Consider the following 22205-nt stretch of genomic DNA (forward strand, 5'->3'; position numbering starts at 1 on the left):
TTTTGTATTTTTGTATTTTTGTATTTTTGTATTTTTGTATTTTTGTATTTTTGTATTTTTGTATTTTTGTATTTTTGTATTTTTGTATTTTTGTATTTTTGTATTTTTGTATTTTTGTATTTTTGTATTTTTGTATTTTTGTTTTTGTATTTTTGTATTTTTGTATTTTTGTATTTTTGTTTTTGTATTTTTGTATTTTTGTATTTTGTATTTTTGTATTTTTGTATTTTTGTATTTTTGTATTTTTGTATTTTTGTATTTTTGTATTTTTGTATTTTGTATTTTTGTATTTTTGTATTTTTGTATTTTTGTATTTTTGTATTTTTGTATTTTGTATTTTTGTATTTTTGTATTTTTGTATTTTTGTATTTTTGTATTTTTGTATTTTTGTATTTTTGTATTTTTGTATTTTTGTATTTTTGTATTTTTGTATTTTTGTATTTTTGTATTTTTGTATTTTTGTATTTTTGTATTTTTGTATTTTTGTATTTTTGTATTTTTGTATTTTGTATTTTTGTATTTTTGTATTTTTGTATTTTTGTATTTTTGTATTTTTGTATTTTTGTATTTTTGTATTTTTGTATTTTTGTATTTTTGTATTTTTATTTTTGTATTTTTGTATTTTTGTATTTTTGTATTTTTGTATTTTTGTATTTTTGTATTTTTGTATTTTTGTATTTTGTATTTTGTATTTTTGTATTTTTGTATTTTTGTATTTTTGTATTTTTGTATTTTTGTATTTTTGTATTTTTGTATTTTTGTATTTTTGTATTTTTGTATTTTTGTATTTTTGTATTTTGTATTTTTGTATTTTTGTATTTTTGTATTTTTGTATTTTTGTATTTTTGTATTTTGTATTTTTGTATTTTTGTATTTTTGTATTTTTGTATTTTTGTATTTTTGTATTTTTGTATTTTTGTATTTTTGTATTTTTGTATTTTTGTATTTTTGTATTTTTGTATTTTTGTATTTTTGTATTTTTGTATTTTTGTATTTTTGTATTTTTGTATTTTGTATTTTTGTATTTTTGTATTTTTGTATTTTTGTATTTTTGTATTTTGTATTTTTGTATTTTTGTATTTTGTATTTTTGTATTTTTGTATTTTTGTATTTTTGTATTTTTGTATTTTTGTATTTTTGTATTTTTGTATTTTGTATTTTTGTATTTTGTATTTTTGTATTTTTGTATTTTTGTATTTTTGTATTTTTGTATTTTGTATTTTGTATTTTTGTATTTTTGTATTTTTGTATTTTTGTATTTTTGTATTTTTGTATTTTTGTATTTTTGTATTTTTATATTTTGTATTTTTGTATTTTTGTATTTTTGTATTTTTGTATTTTGTATTTTTGTATTTTTGTATTTTTGTATTTTTGTATTTTTGTATTTTTGTATTTTTGTATTTTTGTATTTTTGTATTTTTGTATTTTTGTATTTTTGTATTTTTGTATTTTTGTATTTTTGTATTTTTGTATTTTTGTATTTTTGTAATTTTGTAATTTTGAATTTTTTCAACATGCATGTAACCTCTTGATAAAGAAATTACAGAATTCAGCCGTCTTAACTGAAAACTTGAACACAAAAAAATGTATTCTTGTTTTGAAGCAAGTGAGAATAAGAATTTGCTCATAAAAAAATTATAATTCTGATTATTTTAAAAAGTTATGGTTTTTAAAGAGCTTGTTATATCAAGGGTTATTTTTTTTTATTTCGTGGACTCTTGAGGGTTAAAGCTCTGCTAAACAAAAGCGACCTGTCAACGACTCCAAAGTGTGCCATGAAAATTTCTTCGCCGCGGTCACGAGCAAAGTTTCCCAAGCAGGTCCTCGGAAAACAACCAGAACCAGGTGCGTGCCGGAACCAGGGTTTAATCCGTCGGTTCCCCACACGATTGTGTTGAAGTTTTTGTTTTGATATGGTAAGTACATTTTGTTTTGTTGCGGATTTTTTCCATCATTAAGGTTATGTTCACCTTTTCCAGTTCCGAAATTGAATGCCGGATTTGAACATCTCATGGCTTGACCAACGTCTGCTAAATGGGAACCACCCAACCAACCCAGAATGCGCGGAGTGCACCGGTTCCACGGATTGCTCAGAACTTGAGTCGGTTCTGTTGATAGCAATGACCGAAGGTGTTTTATCCTTTCAAGTCGAAGTCACGGAATTCAAGATCCGCCAGTTACAAACCGGGAAAATGGCCATGGAACCGCTTTTACGAAAAGTAAGTTAAACGTGAGAAACGCTTTGGAAAAATTATATCAGTTTCTATTTTTCTTTTTAGAACGCTTTTCCTTTTCGTCAGATTGGTGACCAGATTCACCTTGAGATCGGAAACGGCCACTCGACCGGACCGGACAGAAACCGTGGAACGTTTTTGCTTAATGGCAGATTCCGGAAGAAGAATTCGTTTATTGAAGTGTATTTACTGTAAATTGATGAATAAAACTAGTTTTTTTGGCTGTTTTTTTATTGCGGTAAAAAAATACAAAATAGTTAAAGTAGTTCGAATTTTACGTTAATTGTCACCAGATGTCGCTCTACGAGCTTTCAGTCATTAAATGATCCCGCCACCAGATGTCGCTTTGAAGTTTCTTAATAAGCTTTTCTGATAAATGAGCTTTTCGAGCTTATCTGCAGTTCAATAAACCAAATGAAGTTGGCGCCACGAGTCAATTCAGGCTGGCAAAGCATGCTGTCAAATTTAGGAATTTGATAACTTCTTTCAAAGAAGGAAGCCAAATTACTAAATAAGGAAAGGGGGCAAAATTCCTAGAATAAAGGAATTTTGTACTTTTTTTTATTTCAGTGTAAACAAGTTTCATCTATCCAGCCATCTCCCAAAACAAATGTACATCTGTCGGTTTACTTTAGCATGCTTTCATTTCACTCATCAAGTTCTAAAGTTGTTACAATGTGGCCAATTTCCCTAAATTTGATATTCACCAGCAACAAAAAGCTCCCCTCACTCGCCCACACACACACACATCCTGCCAGGCAAATATCCATTATCTCGTCCTTCAACACGTCCAAAGCTCCAACGCAGAGTTGTGGAGACTAACAAAACAACAACGAATCGTATTCACACAGTTAGAGAGAGTGCGTCTGTTTTATTTTATTTCCTGGACCTTCGCACGACGACGATGACGATGACACGCACCAGCCCTCAAATTGTGATGAAGAAAGGCAACAACTCTGTTATCCTAATAAAATGAAGCCAAGCATCAAATTTTACCACACACTATTATTTTCCCATGGAGAGAGCATCCGAACGGGGGCCGAAAATGTCAGATACAGAGTGTATATTTTACAACCGAGGAAAATTCTCGAGGAAATTCGCGTTTTAATCCAAAATAGTATTTGACATAAATTATAAAAGGTTGAGAGGTGAGAAGCCTAAATTTATTTCGTTTAATGCTTATACAAAATCGAAATAAAACTACTGCCAGAAAAATCAATATAGCCCATCACTCTTAAAACTTATCTTTGATCTAATTTTTGGTGATTAGCTCTGACATTTTTGACTTTTTGATCGCAGATGGAATGGATTTCAAGATTGAATTGCCATGATTCTCTCCCATAGAGGAGAAAAGCAACTCGCGACAAAATTTTGAGGCTAGGAATTTTGACAGGTATGATTTTCATAAAGTATTCGCCTCCTTTTCTCTCCCACAGAAAACCTGGGAACGAGGTAGCTGTCAAACTAGGCCAAAATGTTAAAGTCACTCACAAAATGAACTTTGAGTGATTTGAGTTCATTTCTGACGTCACGATTTTCTCCCCTATAGCTGGGTATCAAGAAAAAAAATTGCAATCGAGTCTTCCTTTTGCATCGTTCTGTAAACTGATGATTCTCTTCCTCGACGGTCCCTTGGATATTGACAACCAAAGAGTCGACTGTATTAACCTTCAAAGAAATTCCAAATTTTGAAACACGCTTAACTTACAACAACCCTTTTGGAAAACACATATGCTTAATAACTGCTCATTATAAGAAAAAATAGTTTATACTTATTGTAAAGACCAATCTAAAGAGATTTTTTTTTATTTTAAAAAATAGAGCATTAAGAAGTTTCAAAAGCAAAGTAGTTTTTGATTTAGATGAAACCTTACCCTTGTATACCCTGTTAAAAACAAAGGCATTAGTTTTAGCGATTTAGCAAAAAAAAAAGATTTTTCGAAAATTTCCAAACAAAATTCCGTCGTGAAAAACTTACTTTTCCTGTCATTCTTGAGCGACGGTACGTCTAACTTTTCTCTACCAAAAATAACAGAATGTAAAATTATTACCTTCAATATCAGTGCTAAAAAGTTCTACTTTAGTTGAACTTTTCAGCACTAGTATCGAAAAGAAACATTTTTCAATATTTTGTGTTTTCTACGGTGAATTTATCTTCACCCAAAGTTAAAGAACGAGGGGATAGTCCTCACGAAAAGAAACGTGAGGAAAGTGCTATTTTGCGAGAGTATAGTCCTCTCGCGTGTTCATTCGTTCATTGGAACAGTTCATCCTATGAGTGGCTTATATGGACAAACGACCGCCTCTTAGTCACCGAACCATGGTGGCCCATACGGCAAAGGCACGGTTCAATTTTCCGAAGGTCTTGGGTTCGAGTCTCGGTACCGGTACTTTTTTTTGATAGATGAACTTTTTGGGAAAATGAACCATGAGTTAAGTACTCTCGGTAATTTCCGGATTTATCCTCTCCGTCCGCAAACAGTACCATTTTACTACCGAATCGTGCTCTTTATCCTCTCGTATGCCGATGCCCAGTTCTGGTTGTAGCACATGAATGTTTGTCAGAAAATTCCTTTCAAAAGGCGTTTTTTGGAATTGAAAAACATGTTGTAAGCAACTCGTTGCAAAACATAAAATTTCGTCGTATTTATCCAACTCTTGGCGTTGGCTAAATGTACGACTCGTGCTGAAAAATCTTCTTTTTGCCACAACTAGTTTATGCACCTCTACTTTTTTACGTTCGAAAATAACACATTTTTGATTTTGTGCAACAATGTCAACTTATAGGCATTTTTAGGTAAATGTTAAGTTTTTTCAGCTTAAAAATTGTTCTTGAAGGAAATATACCGTAAAACGAGGTGACTTTGTTTGTGATTTTTCCACAAAATGAAGAGTACAATTAAAATACGTACGTAATTGTTTAGAATCATACTGACCGTGGTAGAGAAGTGTGCAAAGTACCTCAAAAAGCACTTGTTTCGAAAAGTAACTATTTTCAACATTTTTTTTATTTAAACGATTTATTGACAAAATACATGAAAATTTGACATAAAATTTCACTCAGTGTGTTTTTTTTGGAATTGCAAAAAATGTTGTATGGAACTCGTTGCGAAACTTGATTTTTTCAGCACTCTTCGTATTTATCCAACTCGGTGAGCCTCGTTGGATAAATGTACGACTCGTGCTGAAAAAATTCTCTTTTTGCAACATGTTGCATAAACTACTATTTCATAATGAAAGATGATTTTTTCAATGAACATGATTTTGAATCGGAAAACGGAATTAATTTTTGGATTCTTTGGACAATTTTCCACTAGGAGAAGGGAAAATAAGTTTTTAAATAATAAATAATATGTGTTTTTGAAACATAATTGGAAAAAAATCTCCAAATTTATAGGTAATTTCAGTTGAACAAATTTCATGTAAAATGTGAAAACATTTGATTCGTGCTTCGAGTTCAGTATAAAATATAATATAAATCAGTAATTTTATCAACAAAACATAAAACAAAACCAGTTTTAACAAATTTCACGCCAAATTCCGTCTTTTTAACAATTAACTTAGTAAACTAAATATAAACATTGATTTTTTTTTCTTAAAATTTATATCAGCTACTTTAGCGATGGTACATTTAACGTACAAATACAGTTTGAATACCTTCAATCTGATTTTAACAAGAAAAACTATGACTATCAAAGTTACCCCGGAATTTAAAATGAGAATTTTTAACGTAACTATTTTTCTAAACATTATAGAAAAAAAACTTTTTTTCAGAAATAGTGCATGGACTTTGTGTAGCCTACCCCAGTACATGTGTTAAAAATAAAAATCTTGAGAGAAACCTTACCAGTTGGAAAATATTCCAAAAAAACAAATTGAAATCCTATCAAAGTTACCCCGGTTTACGTAACCCTACTATTTTGAGAAATTGAAAAAAAAACTTCCTAGAACTTTTCTTTTTTGGCTTTATTGAAATACTGGTTGCTGAGATACCGCTTCTTAAAGCATACATTAAAAAACGTAACTTTTGTGAAATTTTCTACATTTTTCAATAAAAAATACTTTAGATTTTTAGGTAAAAATTTATTCAAATCAAACAACACAACATTAAAAATGTCAAAGAAGAAGAATTATCCAGTTTTATTGAGTTCTTATCAATAAAGCAGTTTTCAATCAAATTATAACCATTTTTGTTAATTAATTCTGGAATTTCATGAATAATATTTTACCCTATTTTACCGTTACCAATTTTCAAGAAAGCATAATACATTTTCACGTTTTTAATTAGCTTTGTTGATTATATTGTTTTTCAAAAACATTTCAAAATTGTATAGTTTGTTAAAAGAATATTTTTACATTATATGAACATATTCCTTAAAAATAGGTTTCAGTTAATAATATAATCAATATTTCAAGAGTTTTTTGTAATAGGTCCTGTAAACATATGAAACACAAAAGTTCATTGGACCTTATTAAAAAAAAAACTCTAGATTTAACCTTTTAGTGATCCATTATGCATTAGCCAACTCGAAAAATTGAAAGATCTGTATAAGATCACTTTTATTTATTTTATCAAATAGTTAACTGCCCATTTTTTCTGTTCATTTTTGTCTATTATGCATGATTACAGGTGGTTAGAGTTACAAATTTAAAATTCGCAAAAATGTAATGCAAAAAGCAAAAAAAAAACAATATCCCACAAAAGGTTACGTTAAATGTATCGGATCACTGTGATTTAAAGAAGTCGTTTTTTATGATTTTTTTCACCAACCGTTGTGTGGAGCCGTTGATCATTTTCGAAGAAAATTGATCATCACTCTAAAATGGTCTGTTTTGGATTCAATTTAACGAATTTCTGCACAAAAATGAATCAGCATGTGTCGGTTGCTGCCTTCTTGAAGTCACTGAAGGAATTTTTGATTTAAATCAAATGCGTCTTAAAATTTATATTATTATTATTATTATTATTGTTTTGGTACAATAATTTTCACGTTAAGCAACCCTTAAAATTTAACTGATTTGACACAGTTACTTATTTTTAACTAAGAAATCAAGTCAGAAGGTATAGCTGGTGTCGTATTTGTTATTGTTACTCATTATGCACTTGTTATGTTTTTTTTTTCTCTTCACCAATAGTATTTAGAACATTTTGCAACCTCCCATATTTTGTTTCACATTTCTTTTATGTTTTTCTTTGTTTTCCCAGATACTTTTTATTTTTTCATGTTTTTTTTTCTGAGATCAATAAAAAATCCTAGGGAAAACATAAAAATTGCACATATTATGCAAAGTTTATGATGCCCCTCCCTTTATAATTGCTTAATAATTGAAATTAACCTTAAACCTTAGATTTTAGGAAAAGTAAAGGTAACATTTATGTATTTATGTAAAATTTAGAAAATGTTGAAACACGCCTCGAATTTGGTCAGTATACATAATTTTAAACAAAAAAAAAATACTTGATACTACACAGAGAACTGTTCATCCCCAGTATCATCTGCCAGTTCTGAACTCAACTGCCAAATGGACGGACAATATTGTGTGTGAATGTTAACTTCGGTTGCAAAAGATTAATGTACAGCATCCAAAATTATACACATCTCTCTTTCAGGGCTTGGTGCCCCCGACCCGAACCGGGTTGAAGTTGTTCTGGCACCATCCAGGGCAGGAAACGACCAGTCCGATGATCTCCGGTATCTCTTTCCCCTGACTTGGTTGTGCCTGGCCGGGACAATTCCACAGAAGGACCTTTTGATGTGTGTAATCTGGTTCTCGAAAACCCAGAGCAGAGCAGAGCAGCTTTCCAAGACCGGAGCAGCAGCAGGTCATAAAATAAATCAGATGAAAATTTGTCCATCTGCCTCTCAGATTGACACTCTGGTTGTTGTCAGGCTTCTGGGCTCTCTGGAATGGGATTGGGATTAGCAGCTTGTAATGCTAAAATGATTGGCACAGACTTGCAGCCAACAGCAAGATGTGGCACACGACTTGTAGAACTTTGTTACATTTCATCACCAGCTTCCGGAGAATGGCGCTCGACAATCGCTCTGTTGATTGGGATATTCGGGCCATATGCAGCACGATATTTGGCGTGTGGGGATGGAGAAATTTGATTTCTGAGGATTTTTGTACTTGTGACATAAATGCATATTTATATTGCATTTATATTGATTGTTTTGAACAAAACTGTTACTAGCAAAAGTGAAAAATTGCAATTCCAACATAGATCATTTCAAGCAACTACTAACAGGATTTGGCTGGCCCATCAAATACTACTAAAATTGTTGAATTTTTATTGTAACTTTTTTTGTTTGTTTTAATTTTACAAAAACTGTCAATAATCCTTTGTAATGCACGATTAATTTAACATTATTCCATTTAATAAATTTGCAGCTTTGATTTTGTTAAATATTTGTAATAATTTCTATTGCTATTTTAAAGCAAACTAATTTATAATGTTTTTTTTCTCCTACAGAAGTTTTTGGATGCGGGATTCTATTATTGGAAAGAAATTTTCTTCAAAAAAAAAAATGTAAAATCGATTGATGTATCAAAAAAATTTACATTTATTATCAGATTTGACACTTGTAGTAAGATCTAAACAAATTAATATAATTGGTATATACCACATCGGAGAAATATGTTTAACATTTTTAGGATAGTAAGTTGGCAGTGAAAGTTATTTTAAATAACTCATCAAATGTCTTATTTAATTCAATGCTGGAAAAATCCTTTTTGAAAAGAGTTCTGAATAATATGCAACAATTTTACATTTTTTCAGCTCTGAAAAGACTAGTGAAAGATTTTTTAAATGTAATTGTTTTATTATCATTAAAATATCAATTAAATTTGCTATTTTTTATTCTTGCTCATTAACAAATAAAACAAGTTATTTCAGATAAGGTTTATTGTTTCGAAAACATTTAACATTGCTAAAGCAAAATTTCACAAAATTCAACTCATCCAGTGTCATAATAATTTAGCTCTTGCGTATTTCTGAATGGCAACAGTGTGTTTAATCCCTGGTCGACCACCAAAAACTGGTGAGCATGAGAAAAAAAGAGCCAACCAACATCCACGTATCAAATTGACACGTTCAGTGCCCTCGTTATAGTGGCATTTGTAAAACCGCAAGATCCGAACTTAAATGAACTGATCCCACTTTTTTCCAATCAACGCTAATTTTTCATTATTTTTATTGTTAAATTATTTTTATATTTTTATTGCAGTAATAGAAAAATAAATATTTAATATTTTTTTTACGAAAGCGTATTTTAAAAAATATCTTCATGAATAATTGTGTTTTTACTCAGTTCTTTGAATTTTTATTTGAATAAATTTGAAGGCACACATTTGATAACTTTAAAAAATTGGCATTATTAAAATCAATATTTCATTCTCTCAAAAATTTAAAAGCATCTCCCCGAACTAGTTATAACACGTGTCCCAAGCGATTGCATCAACCCAACTAACCGCACTTACTGAATGCATGGACTAGATCCTGTTTTTTTATTTTCCCAAATCCCCACAGTGGAAAACTATTCCCAATTTAGAGAAAACGCCTCCCACCTGACAACGCACCACGCTAGGAACCGCACACGACTGGGTGGTGGATTCGGTTCCGGTTTAGGAACCCACCGGAACGGGGTCTGTGGGGCATCAACCGTATGTGTGGTTTCGCGAACCCCTACTCCCCAATGGTTATCGTCAACGGGACACAGCTAAAAAATAATTACTAAAAGTGACAAAAAAAATTTAAGCAGCATCCGATAACGAAAAGTTCATTCAAATCCAAGGTTTCCTGGAGGACTTCTGAAAAAAAATCTCGAAATACGTATTTTTTGATTTTCGAGATTTTTTTATATGTTTTAGGGCCAAAAACCCGCAACTTTTGAGCCATAGAGAAACATGGGCAAAAAATTTGCCGCCGAGTTATGAATTTTTGAAAAATTAGTAATTTTTGGAAAAAATTAAATATTAATAAATTTGTCTTTATTTTTAAATAAAACAATGAATTTGAAATCGAAAAGTACTTTACAGATTTTGTGATATAGGGACCCGTTTTCAAGATATAGCCACGAAAAGTTTGATTTTAGCGAAATATTTGCAGATTTTCGATTGGTTTTAAATAGTGACCATGAGTGACCGTCTCCAATTTTTTTTTTAATTTTGCTACAAAATTGTCTCAGAGACTTTGAAGATGGCTGAGATACAGCAGCTTAAAGAAAAAGAAACACGAACACTGAAGTTTTTTAAGACTCACCCTGTCAACAACCCACCATTCTCTAATTTCGATATCTCATTCCCTTATTTCAGTTAGTATTTTTAACAGTGAACCGTTGCACCACAATTTGTTATTGAAATAAAAATATTTGCGAAAACCGCATTCGATGGCCCAAGCTGGAGGCTCCGGGGCGGAGGACAAAAAATATGATACATTGACAGAGTGAGTACGAAATGCAATTTGGTGAGATTGGTACATGCAGCACCACCACCACCACGTGTCGGTTCCGTGGGCGCCACGTGACGGGGGTTGGACACTTTTACCACCTGCCCGTCTGTCGTATTTTATTGACATAAATTTAGATTTTGAGTTTCGTTATGGAAGGCAATTTGAGGGAAGGTGAGCTGGACCAATTTGAAATTGAATTGTGTTACTATCGATTCATGCGTGGCGAATATCAATAAATTTACTTTTCATATTGCTTGGGATTGATTACGCCATTTTGTAATGTATTTGGCGCTCAGTTTACTATTTGCTATAAAACATACAACTTCATCCCAGTTCGCTCACATTTATTAACGTTCGAGGTTTTCCACCCCGCCAATAAATTCGCAATTCTAGTTCAACTCACAACGGAACTGGTGCAACTGCAGGCCAATTCCGATAATAACGACGAAATGAAAATTGCTGCTGCTCAACTACGAGGCTAAGCCGGAAGTGACTCCCGCAGGAGGGCATCGCCGCCGGCTTTTATTTATCACACGATGAATTTTTGATTTGGCCGTTTGCAATAATTAAGTGCTCGGTTTTAATATTTCATCGAAATTAAATGGAAATTTCTAATACAGTTGCGTTCCGGGTGGACTGGGACGGATTTGGTGGAGCAGGATGGATTTGCTGACAATTTTAAACAGTCAGTGCACTCAATCTGTGAACTAATTGTTTCACGCTGGGGCATTATTTGTTTGCATTCCATCCAATGATGGATTGTATGCATCGCTCTACGCTATATATAGTTTAATTACCGCTTTGTTTAGTTTCAGACGAATCAATAACGGATTTATTGACGCAATTTATATTAGAAAAAAAGCATTATTTAAAGCTTTTCAATGCCGTTATAGCAAAAAGGCATTTATTTGAATATCAGTTCTTACTCAGGTCATCTATATGAAGCTTGATTTTCGAAATTTTGGAACAAAAATCAACACAAAATCCTCCATGCATACAATTGTTGTGTACTGATCTGTGGCTCATAAATTCAAAATAAATAAAAGAATTAGTGGATTTTGTATCACGAATTTTAAATTTACCAGAAAACTTTGAAATTAAAACACGATTCAGAAGATCAAACCTTTTCCTTTTTTAGCTGCCAACTGTTCAAGTTGTTTTTCTGCAATCCTCACCTCAATGAGGAAAGGCTATAAAATCACTCGAAACATGAACATCGTTATTTGACCACGTAGACCCACCTTCACGTATACATATCGACTCAGAATCAAATTCTAAGCAAATGTCTGTGTGTGGTTGGATGTTGATCAAAGTAATTGCACTCAATTATCATGGAGTCCCATAAGTCACTATCTATAAAATGTGAAGTTTAGTAAAGTACTTTAAAAGTTATGCTAAAAAAATGATTCCGGCCAAAGTCCTATACATTTTTTGAAAGGCATTTAAAAGACCTTTCCAACGAGCCCAACATTGACGATCTGACAACCTTATCAAAAGTAATAAGCACTTAAGTGTTATTTATACACTTTTTTTAGGCCGGAACCCAAATATTTTGATGAAAACGTTGTCCGGATCTACCGTGCGACCGATTGTTGGATGGGCAATCAAAAGACCTTTTCAAAGAGTCAAAAAGATTGAAAATCGGTCAACCCTATCAAAAGTTATAAGCCCTTAAGTGTTATCTTAGACTTTTTTGAGGCCGTATGTTCACTTTTTGAATGTGAGGAAGGCACCAAACACTTAAAGGTGGATCAAGTAACTGTTTTTTTTTATGATGTCAAGTTGCTCAATAAATAACCATTCTAATCTTCCAGAGTTCAAAAACCATCCAACTCCATAAATTGACAAAACCATAATGCGCCTCCATCACTTTCAAAAGCTTCGTCCAAACTTGTCTAGATACCTTCCAGCAATGACTCCAACCATATAGCCAGGTGCACCATCTGGTGGTGAGCATTACACTTTTCTTGTTTGCATCCCAGGTAAACATAAACAAGCTCAAACAAAAGAATCGTCTAGAAAAAGCTGGAAATGTCATGTGCGGATCGCCAAGTTGTTGTTTTGTCATTCTTGGCCGCAGAAGTCAGAGTTCGAGAAACCATCAGGAAAAGTAGACGTGAATAAGTGAAGTGCAGTTGAATAATCAAATTTATTGAAGAATTAATCAGTTGAGTAATTAACTACAAGGTAATTCAGCAGTTTAGATTGCGATCGAATACTAAAATCAATTAATATCGTGGAAACATTTTACCGGACAAAGAAAAATACGCGTGGTTTCGAGTGACGTTTTTGCTTGACAAGAATGTAGTTCATGAAAGTTGTCTGATATAATTCAGCAAATTCTGACTAAAAGTGATGAAACATTGCTCAATACGACCCGCAATTATTCAACAAATATATATTTCGAATTAATGGGGACAATGTTTTGCTCAAAACAATTTACAATGAAATAAATTGTTTTTTTTTTTTTCTTAAAGAAAATGAAGGTGACTTTTGACAACACTAACCTACCCCTTGGTTTTCGCCCGTTATGGAGAACAAGTACACTCTTAATTTTTTCTTAATAATTTATCACTTTACTCTTATCCAAAATATTTGACTAAATTGTAGCAACGGCACTTAACTTATCGTTCTAGAAAGTTAAACAGAATTGTGTCCTAAGCCTAAGCTTAGATTGCTCATTTTAAAACCCACCTCGATAAGCTTAGGGTTTGTTAAAATATTACGCCCAGAGATTTTCGGGATTCGGCATGTTGCATGAAATTTCACGAAAACTTGAAAATTAATTTTCATTTCATATTAATATTTGCATCTGGTGACTCTTCGATCTTTTTTTTTTTTGTATTGTTTTTTTGACGTCTGTCGAGTTATCGAGCGCCCAATTAAAAATCAGCCATGTTAAACAACACCCATTTACCGAACATGTACTGTAGTGGATCTTGGGTAAATCGTTTTGCTTTATTTATTTTTTTTTTTGCTCTAAAATAAAAAAGGAATTGAAAGTAGTTTAACATAACATTACCATTAGAACCGAAATGACTCAAACTGACTGTAGAAAACGAAAAATAATTTCAAATTGAGTGGTGCAGTGGTGCCTCCAAAATTTGCAACTATGTGTTCGTATAGAAAACAACCGATTTATTTCCAAAAAGTATTTTTCATGCTTTAATGGTTTGGTAGACATATTAACATTATAATCCACACCAGGCCCGTAGCCAGGGAGGTGGGTTTCGGGCCGAAGGTCCCCCGAAATTTTCGGAAGATTTATGGGAGAGAGGGAAACATAAGAAAATTTATGACAAAACCTGGGTCGAACGGATTGAATCTTCTGTCTCATTTTACACGCCATAGGCCCCCAAAAACAAAGCTAAAAACTCGATTCGCCACCTACATTCGAGTAGGAGAACTTTGGTGCAAGGTTACGTTTACGTTTTTGCCCAATAAGTGCAAAGGGGGGTGAAAACCATTTTAAGTTTTTTAAAAAGAAAATTGCAAAGGGGAGTGAAAACTATGTTAAGGTTTTTAAAAAGAAAATTGATCTTTTGGAATAAAATAAAGTTAACAGGAGGTAAGAAACAATATTTCTATCGACTGAATTTTTGATTTTTTTGTTAAGTTGCCTTTTTCATTGAAAATTCTGAGATCCGGATTGAAACGCGAGAATAAGGTTAGATTACTTATTTTGAAATAATTCCAATTACCATTTTTCAAGCAGAGCTTTGCTTTTATGCTAGAAGTGGCTTTAAAAAAATATTTGTCTACTTGAATAATCAACATTCTCAATTGATTAGTTAGGTTTTGGTTGATTAAAACATTCCCTTATTTTGGATCAGATAATGAACTGGTTAAATCGGCCATAACAAAAATATTTTCGTTTATATCAATTAAGCAATTTATTTCTTACCTGAAAACGGTATAATTTGCTATTAATGTCGATTTTAAGATGAAATCAAACAATTGCAAATTTGAAACCAATTTACTCGCTGTAGGTTATAATGAAAACATCACCCCAAGTTTCAGAGCCCTCTAGTGGGGGTAATTTTGACGTTTGATTGCCTATCTCGTGAGTTCTCATTTCTGCTTTCACAACCGCAAGCTTATTAAGGTGGCTCGCACTGACAGTGGCTCGACATTCTCTCCGCTTGTCTTAGGACAAAACTATTAAAACGTAAACAAAGCCACCTGATGCTGCAATTTTGAAGGAACCTTTTAAAATGGCTGAGGTATAAAAAAAAACAATTTGCCTCAAAACGGGTATGTTTAGGCACCGTGCTGTGTTTAACGAACAGCTTTCCCCGCTTTTATTGATCGGGCGTTACATTTCACGCCGCGCGGCATTTCAGAATGTGCCGCAGACACTGTTGCCAGCGATTTTCTGCACTTTTGGTGCAATAAAAAACATTCCCGGCAACAATGCCATGCAATTCGAAGAATAAGGTCAACAAAAACAAAACGCACAGTATGGGATTTGACAGCGCGCATTTGCCGAAAGTGTGGCGCGTCGTTTCGAGGCTGTTAAGCCGCGTGTCTTTTTCGGGAATACGCGCAATATTTATGGGAAAGTTGGTTTAAATCAATAACACAAACAAAACTGTGTGGAAAATTAACCTAAGTTTTTTTTTTCGTTAGAAGGCCTTATGTTAGAATACTTTTAAGTTAAAGCTGCCTCAAATAAATCAACTATCACCACCACCTAGATCCATACAACGTTTTTTTCAATAACTATTGCATAAACATTTCGCGTAAAAAACCCATCCGTGGCGAAAATTGAAGAAAATTGAGGCGGTGCCAAAAAAGAAGGGATGGTCCAAATTGCAGACATTTGGGATTCTTGCATGTTTCAGCTTCACCAAATTTGAGCATGATCAGATAAAGATTTCAATTTAGACTTTGTACTTTTTGTGTGCAGTTGGCGCGAAATGACCCATTGGAAAGTTTAAGAAATCATGCGCAATCGCTTGAAATACTTCGGCAAACTGAATACAGATAGTTGGCCGCAGAAGTTAATAAAAATTGTTCCCGGTGTCCTGTTGGTTCGTTCGTGACTTAAGTTCATACAAAACTCCCTGGCAACTCAAATCCATTTCTGAAGTCAACAGATCCCTTAATATCGTCCATTTTTTCGAAAGCAACATACATAACTTTTGTTATTTATTTACGTTATTTTTCAAGAAACTGCTTTAAAAATACTCGAGCCACTCAAACCTCATTCTTGAGTTCCACTGTGTATTCTGCAGAACTGGGTAAAATGTGTAATGATATATTTCTCCCTTCTTCCATTTCACCGTGGACGGGCGAAAACCGAGGGAGTGGGGCGAAAGTTTTGACAGTTCTGTCATCGTTACGGCGCGCGGTCTCTCTTTTCCTCCGCCGGCGTTTCTTCGGCTTTGCGGGTTGCTTTTACGGCACACAGGCAGAAAAGACAGCGCATGTTTTCATTCTCGATTGTTCGAATCAGTTCAGTCAGTCAGTTCAATCGTCGGAGTAGTTTCTCGATTTTACGGTGTGTGCCACTAAAAGCAAAGCAGCTGGGTAGAAGTTTTCCCTAACGACGGTTCGTTTTTTTTTTTTCTTGCAGAACAAAGCAGGCGACCGGAAGTTGTGGTCGGAACGCGGATTTTCGGTGAGTTTTTGGTGGAAGTTTGCTGATTCATTCGCCCCCGTCTCGTTCGTGTGCAAAAATGGCCTCCCGGGAAGAAGAGAATCTTCCAGAGAACAAGAAGCTCGCGCGGAAGGAAAAGGAGCAGGGAAACGAGGCGTACAAAAAGAAGGACTTTGCGAGCGCCTTGGCCCATTACAACGCGGCCCTGGGCCATGACCCGACGGACATCACATTCCACAACAACATTTCCGCGGTGTACTTTGAGCAGAAAGAGTTCCAGCAATGCATCGCCGAGTGTGAAAAGGCCGTGGAGGTGGGTCGCGAGAACCGGGCCGATTACAAACTGATTGCGAAGGCGTTTACGCGGATCGGTAACGCGTACCGGAAGCTGGAGGACTACAAATCGGCCAAGACGTACTTCGAGAAGAGTCTGTCGGAACACCGGACACCGGACGTGAAGGCGTTGCTCAGTGAAACCGAGAAGAAAATCAAGGAGCAGGAACGGCTAGCGTACATCGATCCGGCCAAGGCCGACGAGGAAAAGGAAAAGGGCAACGATTTCTTCAAGAAGGGCGACTACAGCAACGCCGTGAAACACTACACGGAGGCCATCGCCCGTAATCCGGATGACGCGAAACTGTACAGCAACAGGGCGGCCTGCTACACCAAACTGGCCGCGTTTGACCTTGGCCTTAAAGACTGCGAAACGTGCTGCAAACTGGACGAAACGTTCATCAAGGGCTGGATCCGCAAGGGTAAAATCCTGCAGGTCATGCAAAAGTCCTCGGAAGCGCAAACCGCGTACCAGAAGGCACTCGAGATCGACCCCAAGAACGCCGAAGCCCTGGAAGGATACCGAGCCTGCACGATGGCCGTGCATTCCGACCCGAAAGAGGTCTGGAAAAAGGCCATGCACGATCCGGAAGTGCAGCAAATCCTCAAGGATCCGGCCATGCGCTTGATCCTGGAGCAGATGCAGAATGACCCCAAAGCCGTACAAGAGTAAGCTCGATTTTCATAAAAAATTTCTTTCTTCATTACTAACCTCCTCCTCCCTTCTCCAAAAACAGGCACCTCAAAAACCCGCAGGTGGCATCCAAGATCCAGAAGCTGCTCGAATCGGGCATCATCCAAATCTACTAAGAATAGACCGCCCCGCGCGAGTTGCGTGCGTGTGTGTGTGTTCGAACAAACCTCTTCAGCAGTGCTGGCGTTCCCATTTTTGCGCAGTTTCATTTTTCTCTTTTTCTTTTTAGCGTTATCACTTTACGATTTTTCCTTGAGATAAGAGTAAACAAAAACAGCAGCAAAGAAAACAAACAAGCAAGCAAAGCAAAACCGTAACCACTAGTAGCAACAAATTAGATACAACAACATTTACAAACTATATGGAACAGAAAACAAACAAACAATATGCTTCAACAAACGAGTACCGAATAACTGACAAATTGATAATAAATTTTAAGTGCGCGCGATAGGAAGAGAGTGGACGGAAGAAGGTAGGAGAAGTAAAAAAGAAAACATTGCCTAGGTAAAACAACAATTAAAAATCATTGCTATTATTAAAAACAAACAAAAAACGAATGGAATAGTTACAAACTAGCCAGGTACATACTGAAGTAATATTTGAAATAAAGCTAGGATTACTATCAGATGAAGCTGTTTTTTTTCTCGTTGGTTTGAAAGAACACGTTTTAGGTGCAGGGGGATGGGGCTAAATGGTCCAGGGGGGCAATATGGGCCACCCTTGGTGTTTGGCTTTTGAATAGATTTATACCAATTTTAAGGCAAGGTAAGGCTACTAGCTCTTGCTGAACAAAAATCAGAATAATACAGGTTGGCCACCTCGGGAAAAAAACAGGGAAAACCCCGGAAATTTATTCCACCGGGAGAAAACCGGTAAAAACTCGGGAATTCGACTGAAAAAACCGGGAAAATATTTTAAGTATAGTAAAAATTCGACTAATTCCTCTTAAATGACTTCAACGTGTACTTTTCTCTATTACTCTAGTTATTCCAAATGAATGATTCGGGAAAATAATGTTTCAATTTGTGTAATAGACTCAAGCTACTAGGCTTTGAATGTTTTTTTTCTGTTTAGTATTCCTTGATATATTTCTTTGGCGAGGGGGGAGAGCAACTACGATTACCAGCACCTACACCACCGGACCCGGTTTAAAAAACAAATGTTTGATAAGCTGCAATGTTTCCGATCAAGTTTGCGGTTCAATAGAAAATTTACTCAGCGCTATGATCTTTCAAGTCTAATTTCAATAAGTATTGAACTTCATAAGCACAATAAACAATTTATTTTTGCTTTATTATGTATTTCAATATCAACTTGAGGGTGCACAGCAGCTAAGGAAGTTGTTGTCTTTTTATTCCAAAATTGTCAAACTCGGCCTCGGAAAAAAATGCCTCGGATGCCAATTTTAAGGGGGGTGACAAAAACTTTAAATAAAATTTGTACCAGCATAAACTGAAAAAAAAAATCGAATTTGCTAACATTACAAAAGGGCGTAATATTGAATGTTTGACCCTTTTAAAATGTTAGTCTTGATTTAAAAAAATTGAAAATATTGTTTTAGAAATGATCGGAAAATTTCTTGAATGTTTCATATTTTAACATTGTAAATCGGACCATTAGTTGCTGAGATATCGACATTAGAAAATGGTGGGTTGTTTGGGTGAGACGTATCAACAAAGTGTAAAAATGCAAAATATAGAGAATTTTCTCAGCTTTTCAAAAAAAATGTCAAAGGTGGACAAACATGTGCACTAATTTAAAAAAATGAAAAACTGCGACTATTTTCAAAAAAGTCACCTAAAAATGGATTTAACTTGAAAACGGTGCACTTTATCAAAATTTCACTACAGTACTTTTTGATTGCAAATTTGATTTAACATCGAAAAATGAAGTTGAAAAGTTTTTGCTACCAATATTTCGATTTATTGAAAAAATCATTGTTGATTAAAAAATTCATAACTCGGTCAAAGATTTTTTGCACAACCTGGAAATTTTTGTTTGCATTTGACGTCCTCTTAAGGTGAAGCCGTTGATCATTTTCGAAGAAAATTGATCATCACTATGAAATATTCTGTATTAAATTCAATTTTACGAATTTCTGCACCAAAATGAATCAGCATGTGCCGGTTGTTGCCTTTTTGAAGCCACTGAAGGAATTTTCGATCTAGAGCAATTGTGTTTGAAAATTTATATAATTTTGTGGCACAATCATTGACGTCCTATTTGGCAATCATTGATTAATGACGATTTCCATAACTTTACAAGGAATGGGATAATCGTTACCAAAAGGAATCAGCATGTGTAGGGTACTATTCTAAACAACTTGTTGAAGGAATTTTGTCAAAATATTGAAAGCGACGCAAAATTTATATCTTAGAACGAAAAATCATGACAATGATGGAAGTCTTCACGTTAAACATATCAAAACATGAAAAAATAAAAATACACTCAAACCCCGATGGTTTGACACCAACTGTTGTCAAACGAACGGGGTCACTTTTTAGTTTGACACCCCTTTTACACGGAGCTCACACACACTACCAAGCGTTTGTTTTGATAGAGTGCGTGAGCGTCGTGTAAAAAGTGACAGTTCGTCACTTTTTAGTTTGACTTTGACCAACCAACGGGGTACAAACTAAAAAAGTGTCAAACGAAAAAGTGACCAACCACCGGGGGTTGAGTGTAGTGTTTTTTTGCAAATCAATTTTTTTTTTCCAGTGTAGTCCGTATCCATACCTGCAACTTTGCCGAAGACACCAAATCGATCAAAAATTCATTCGAATGATACAGATTTTTGAATTTTCATACATCATTTTTGCCATGCTGCTGAATTTGTATGGAAAATACCAACCCTCTGGCACCACTGTAGATGGCTAGAACGTTTGACAGTCACCAAAACCTCGAAGAGCCCACGTAGTAGTATTAGTGAAGAGCCCACGTTGTTTATCTGTTGTTTATGCTGCGTGGGCTCTGTGAGTGTAGCAGTATTGGTGTTGTCTGTTTGTTTACACCAATTCTTCAAGAAACATCACTTTTTGTGTGTGCAAATCTGTTACGAAAAAAGATGAAAACTGTTGCTTCCGATTGACCGGGAAGATTTGCCGGGTAGTACTGGACCGGGGACTGGCCAAGTCCCGCTGTTGATCCTTCCGAACAACTCGCTGCAATCTCCGGCAGGGAGTAACCGACCAAGTGCAGAAACATCCGTGATTCCGGTGATTGTGGCGGAGCTGGTCTTTCCGAGAATCCTTCGATAACCTTCTCCGAGGACTGGCCCACTCCCGCTGTCGACTCGCACAGGAAATCGAAGGAATCGCGTGCTTTTGTAGAATCCGACCTTTTGTGGACTCACAAGAAGTTCATCGCGAAGTGGTCCGAACAAATCTGAACTTTGAACTTGCAAAACCATCCCCATCGCCACTCCGCGGGGCATTTATCCATAGTCTCTGACGAATAGGGTCCTTCGGGAACTTGTGTTTGGAAATCCGTCTCGTGTCGTTATTTTTTTATGGAAATAATTTCAACATTATGAAATTATGCCTTTTTTCCCACGCGGTTTGTTCATTTTCAAATTTTGACAGCAAATGCGTTCTTCATCTTCTTTGTTGTCTTCATGTTCGCGTCGAACATTTCGACGGTAACATTTCAAAAGGCATCATGTACATTTTGACACTTTCTGGGTTATTGCATATTCTAAAAGTACTCCTAATAAGCTACCTCTCCACCAAAAATGAGCAAAAGTTACTTCAGTAAAGTCTGTTTAATCATGATTTTAAATAAAGTAACATAAACAAAATCTCTGCCATCAGCAGTCCCTGTTTATATAGCCCTGTCAACCTGTCAAACAAAAGACAACATGAACCTCGTGACGAAAAAAAAAGCAACATGAACAAAGCGCCATGTACATTCGGCGAAGAAAAACGAATCATAACAATGCGTCCCCCTCAATGACAGCAGGGTGATATAGACGTTAGTGATTTCAAAAGAAGTTATGTTTGTTTTTCTCAAATAAAATTACGGAAATAATGTTTTATTGAATTTGGATGATCAAGTATCAATAAAAGCAACGTTTTTCATCGTTTGTTATCATTAGAACATCTTATTTGGCTTTTATATTAAAATGGGAATTGAAAATGGATGCTCAACATTCAAATGCGTTTTTCTCAAAACGCATGGTTTGTACATGACGCTTTTTGAAATGTTGGCGTCGATTTAGGTTTCATAAACATGGCCGTCGTGACAGAGGGCTGGAAAATACGGACCTATACGGACGAACGGACATGACACCAGCATTTCGATTTTGAAGCTGGTCTTCTCTTTCTTCTTCATGTTCTTTTTTTCCTGCTTACCTTTTTTCATAAAATTATTTTTATTAGGTCCTTTTCGGTACTGGGACCTGGTTAGGATCGAGTCGGCTTTTGTAATTACTTTGTTCTTAAAGCTAAGAGTAATTACAGAGGATCTTGTGTGTAAATGTTAGTGGGAGGGGAGCCGATTACCCGCGACCTACTCGGGGTTAGTAGGGAAGGGATTGATGCTAAAGACAAGGCTTGGGAAGGGAAAGGGGATTGTGTAGGGGTCTTGGTTGGCACTGCTGGCCTTTGTTTTTGTCCTCAGTCGCAACTCGGTGTCCAGCTGCTGGGGCGCGATCTTGCTCTGCTTCCGGTGCAAACCAGAAACGACGGCTTTGTGTGAAGGCGAGTTATACTGAACTGAAGGAAAACTAACTGATGAAAAACTAAATGGATATTTTGGAATCCAAGAGGAACTGATAGATTTCTGCTTACCTTCAGAACGAGATCGCAAATGTCAAAACAAAATTTGACAGTTTGCTTTACCAAACCGTTTGCATGAGTTCGGTTTGTCGGTTGTCAAAACGTGTGGAATCGT

The 22205-nt window shown here is 35.0% G+C and overlaps 1 protein-coding gene and 1 long non-coding RNA gene across 3 annotated transcripts; both read left to right on the plus strand.

Annotated features, from left to right (window-relative positions):
* Window positions 1-1762: 1762 nt before the first annotated feature.
* On the plus strand, window positions 1763-2491 carry LOC119767522. Its single transcript, XR_005277566.1, has 3 exons — window positions 1763-1916; window positions 1980-2219; window positions 2280-2491. It is a non-coding gene; the product is annotated as an uncharacterized LOC119767522 (long non-coding RNA).
* A 10228-nt stretch (window positions 2492-12719) lies between these two features.
* On the plus strand, window positions 12720-17942 carry LOC6043211 (stress-induced-phosphoprotein 1). Of its 2 annotated transcripts, none has more exons than XM_038255346.1 (3): window positions 12720-12873; window positions 16265-17290; window positions 17359-17942. In XM_038255346.1, exons 2-3 carry the CDS (start codon window positions 16368-16370, stop codon window positions 17429-17431), a joined length of 996 nt encoding a protein of 331 aa, XP_038111274.1. In that variant the 5' UTR covers window positions 12720-12873; window positions 16265-16367; the 3' UTR covers window positions 17432-17942. The 2 variants fall into 2 exon arrangements, with proteins under 2 accessions (XP_038111274.1, XP_001857580.1); XM_001857538.2 differs by lacking the exon at window positions 12720-12873 and adding an exon at window positions 16030-16189.
* Window positions 17943-22205: the final 4263 nt, after the last annotated feature.

The sequence above is a fragment of the Culex quinquefasciatus genome, chromosome 2 (assembly GCF_015732765.1).
Source record: "Culex quinquefasciatus strain JHB chromosome 2, VPISU_Cqui_1.0_pri_paternal, whole genome shotgun sequence".
In the NCBI taxonomy this organism is placed as follows: Eukaryota; Metazoa; Arthropoda; class Insecta; order Diptera; family Culicidae; genus Culex; species Culex quinquefasciatus.

Excerpts from the sequence above, each read along its gene's own strand:
- LOC6043211 (XM_038255346.1), top strand. The coding sequence starts at position 16,368 with ATGGCCTCCCGGGAAGAAGAGAATCTTCCAGAGAACAAGAAGCTCGCG. Across the intron at positions 17,291-17,358 it reads GACCCCAAAGCCGTACAAGA|GCACCTCAAAAACCCGCAGG; the intron begins GTAAGCTCGATT and ends CTCCAAAAACAG.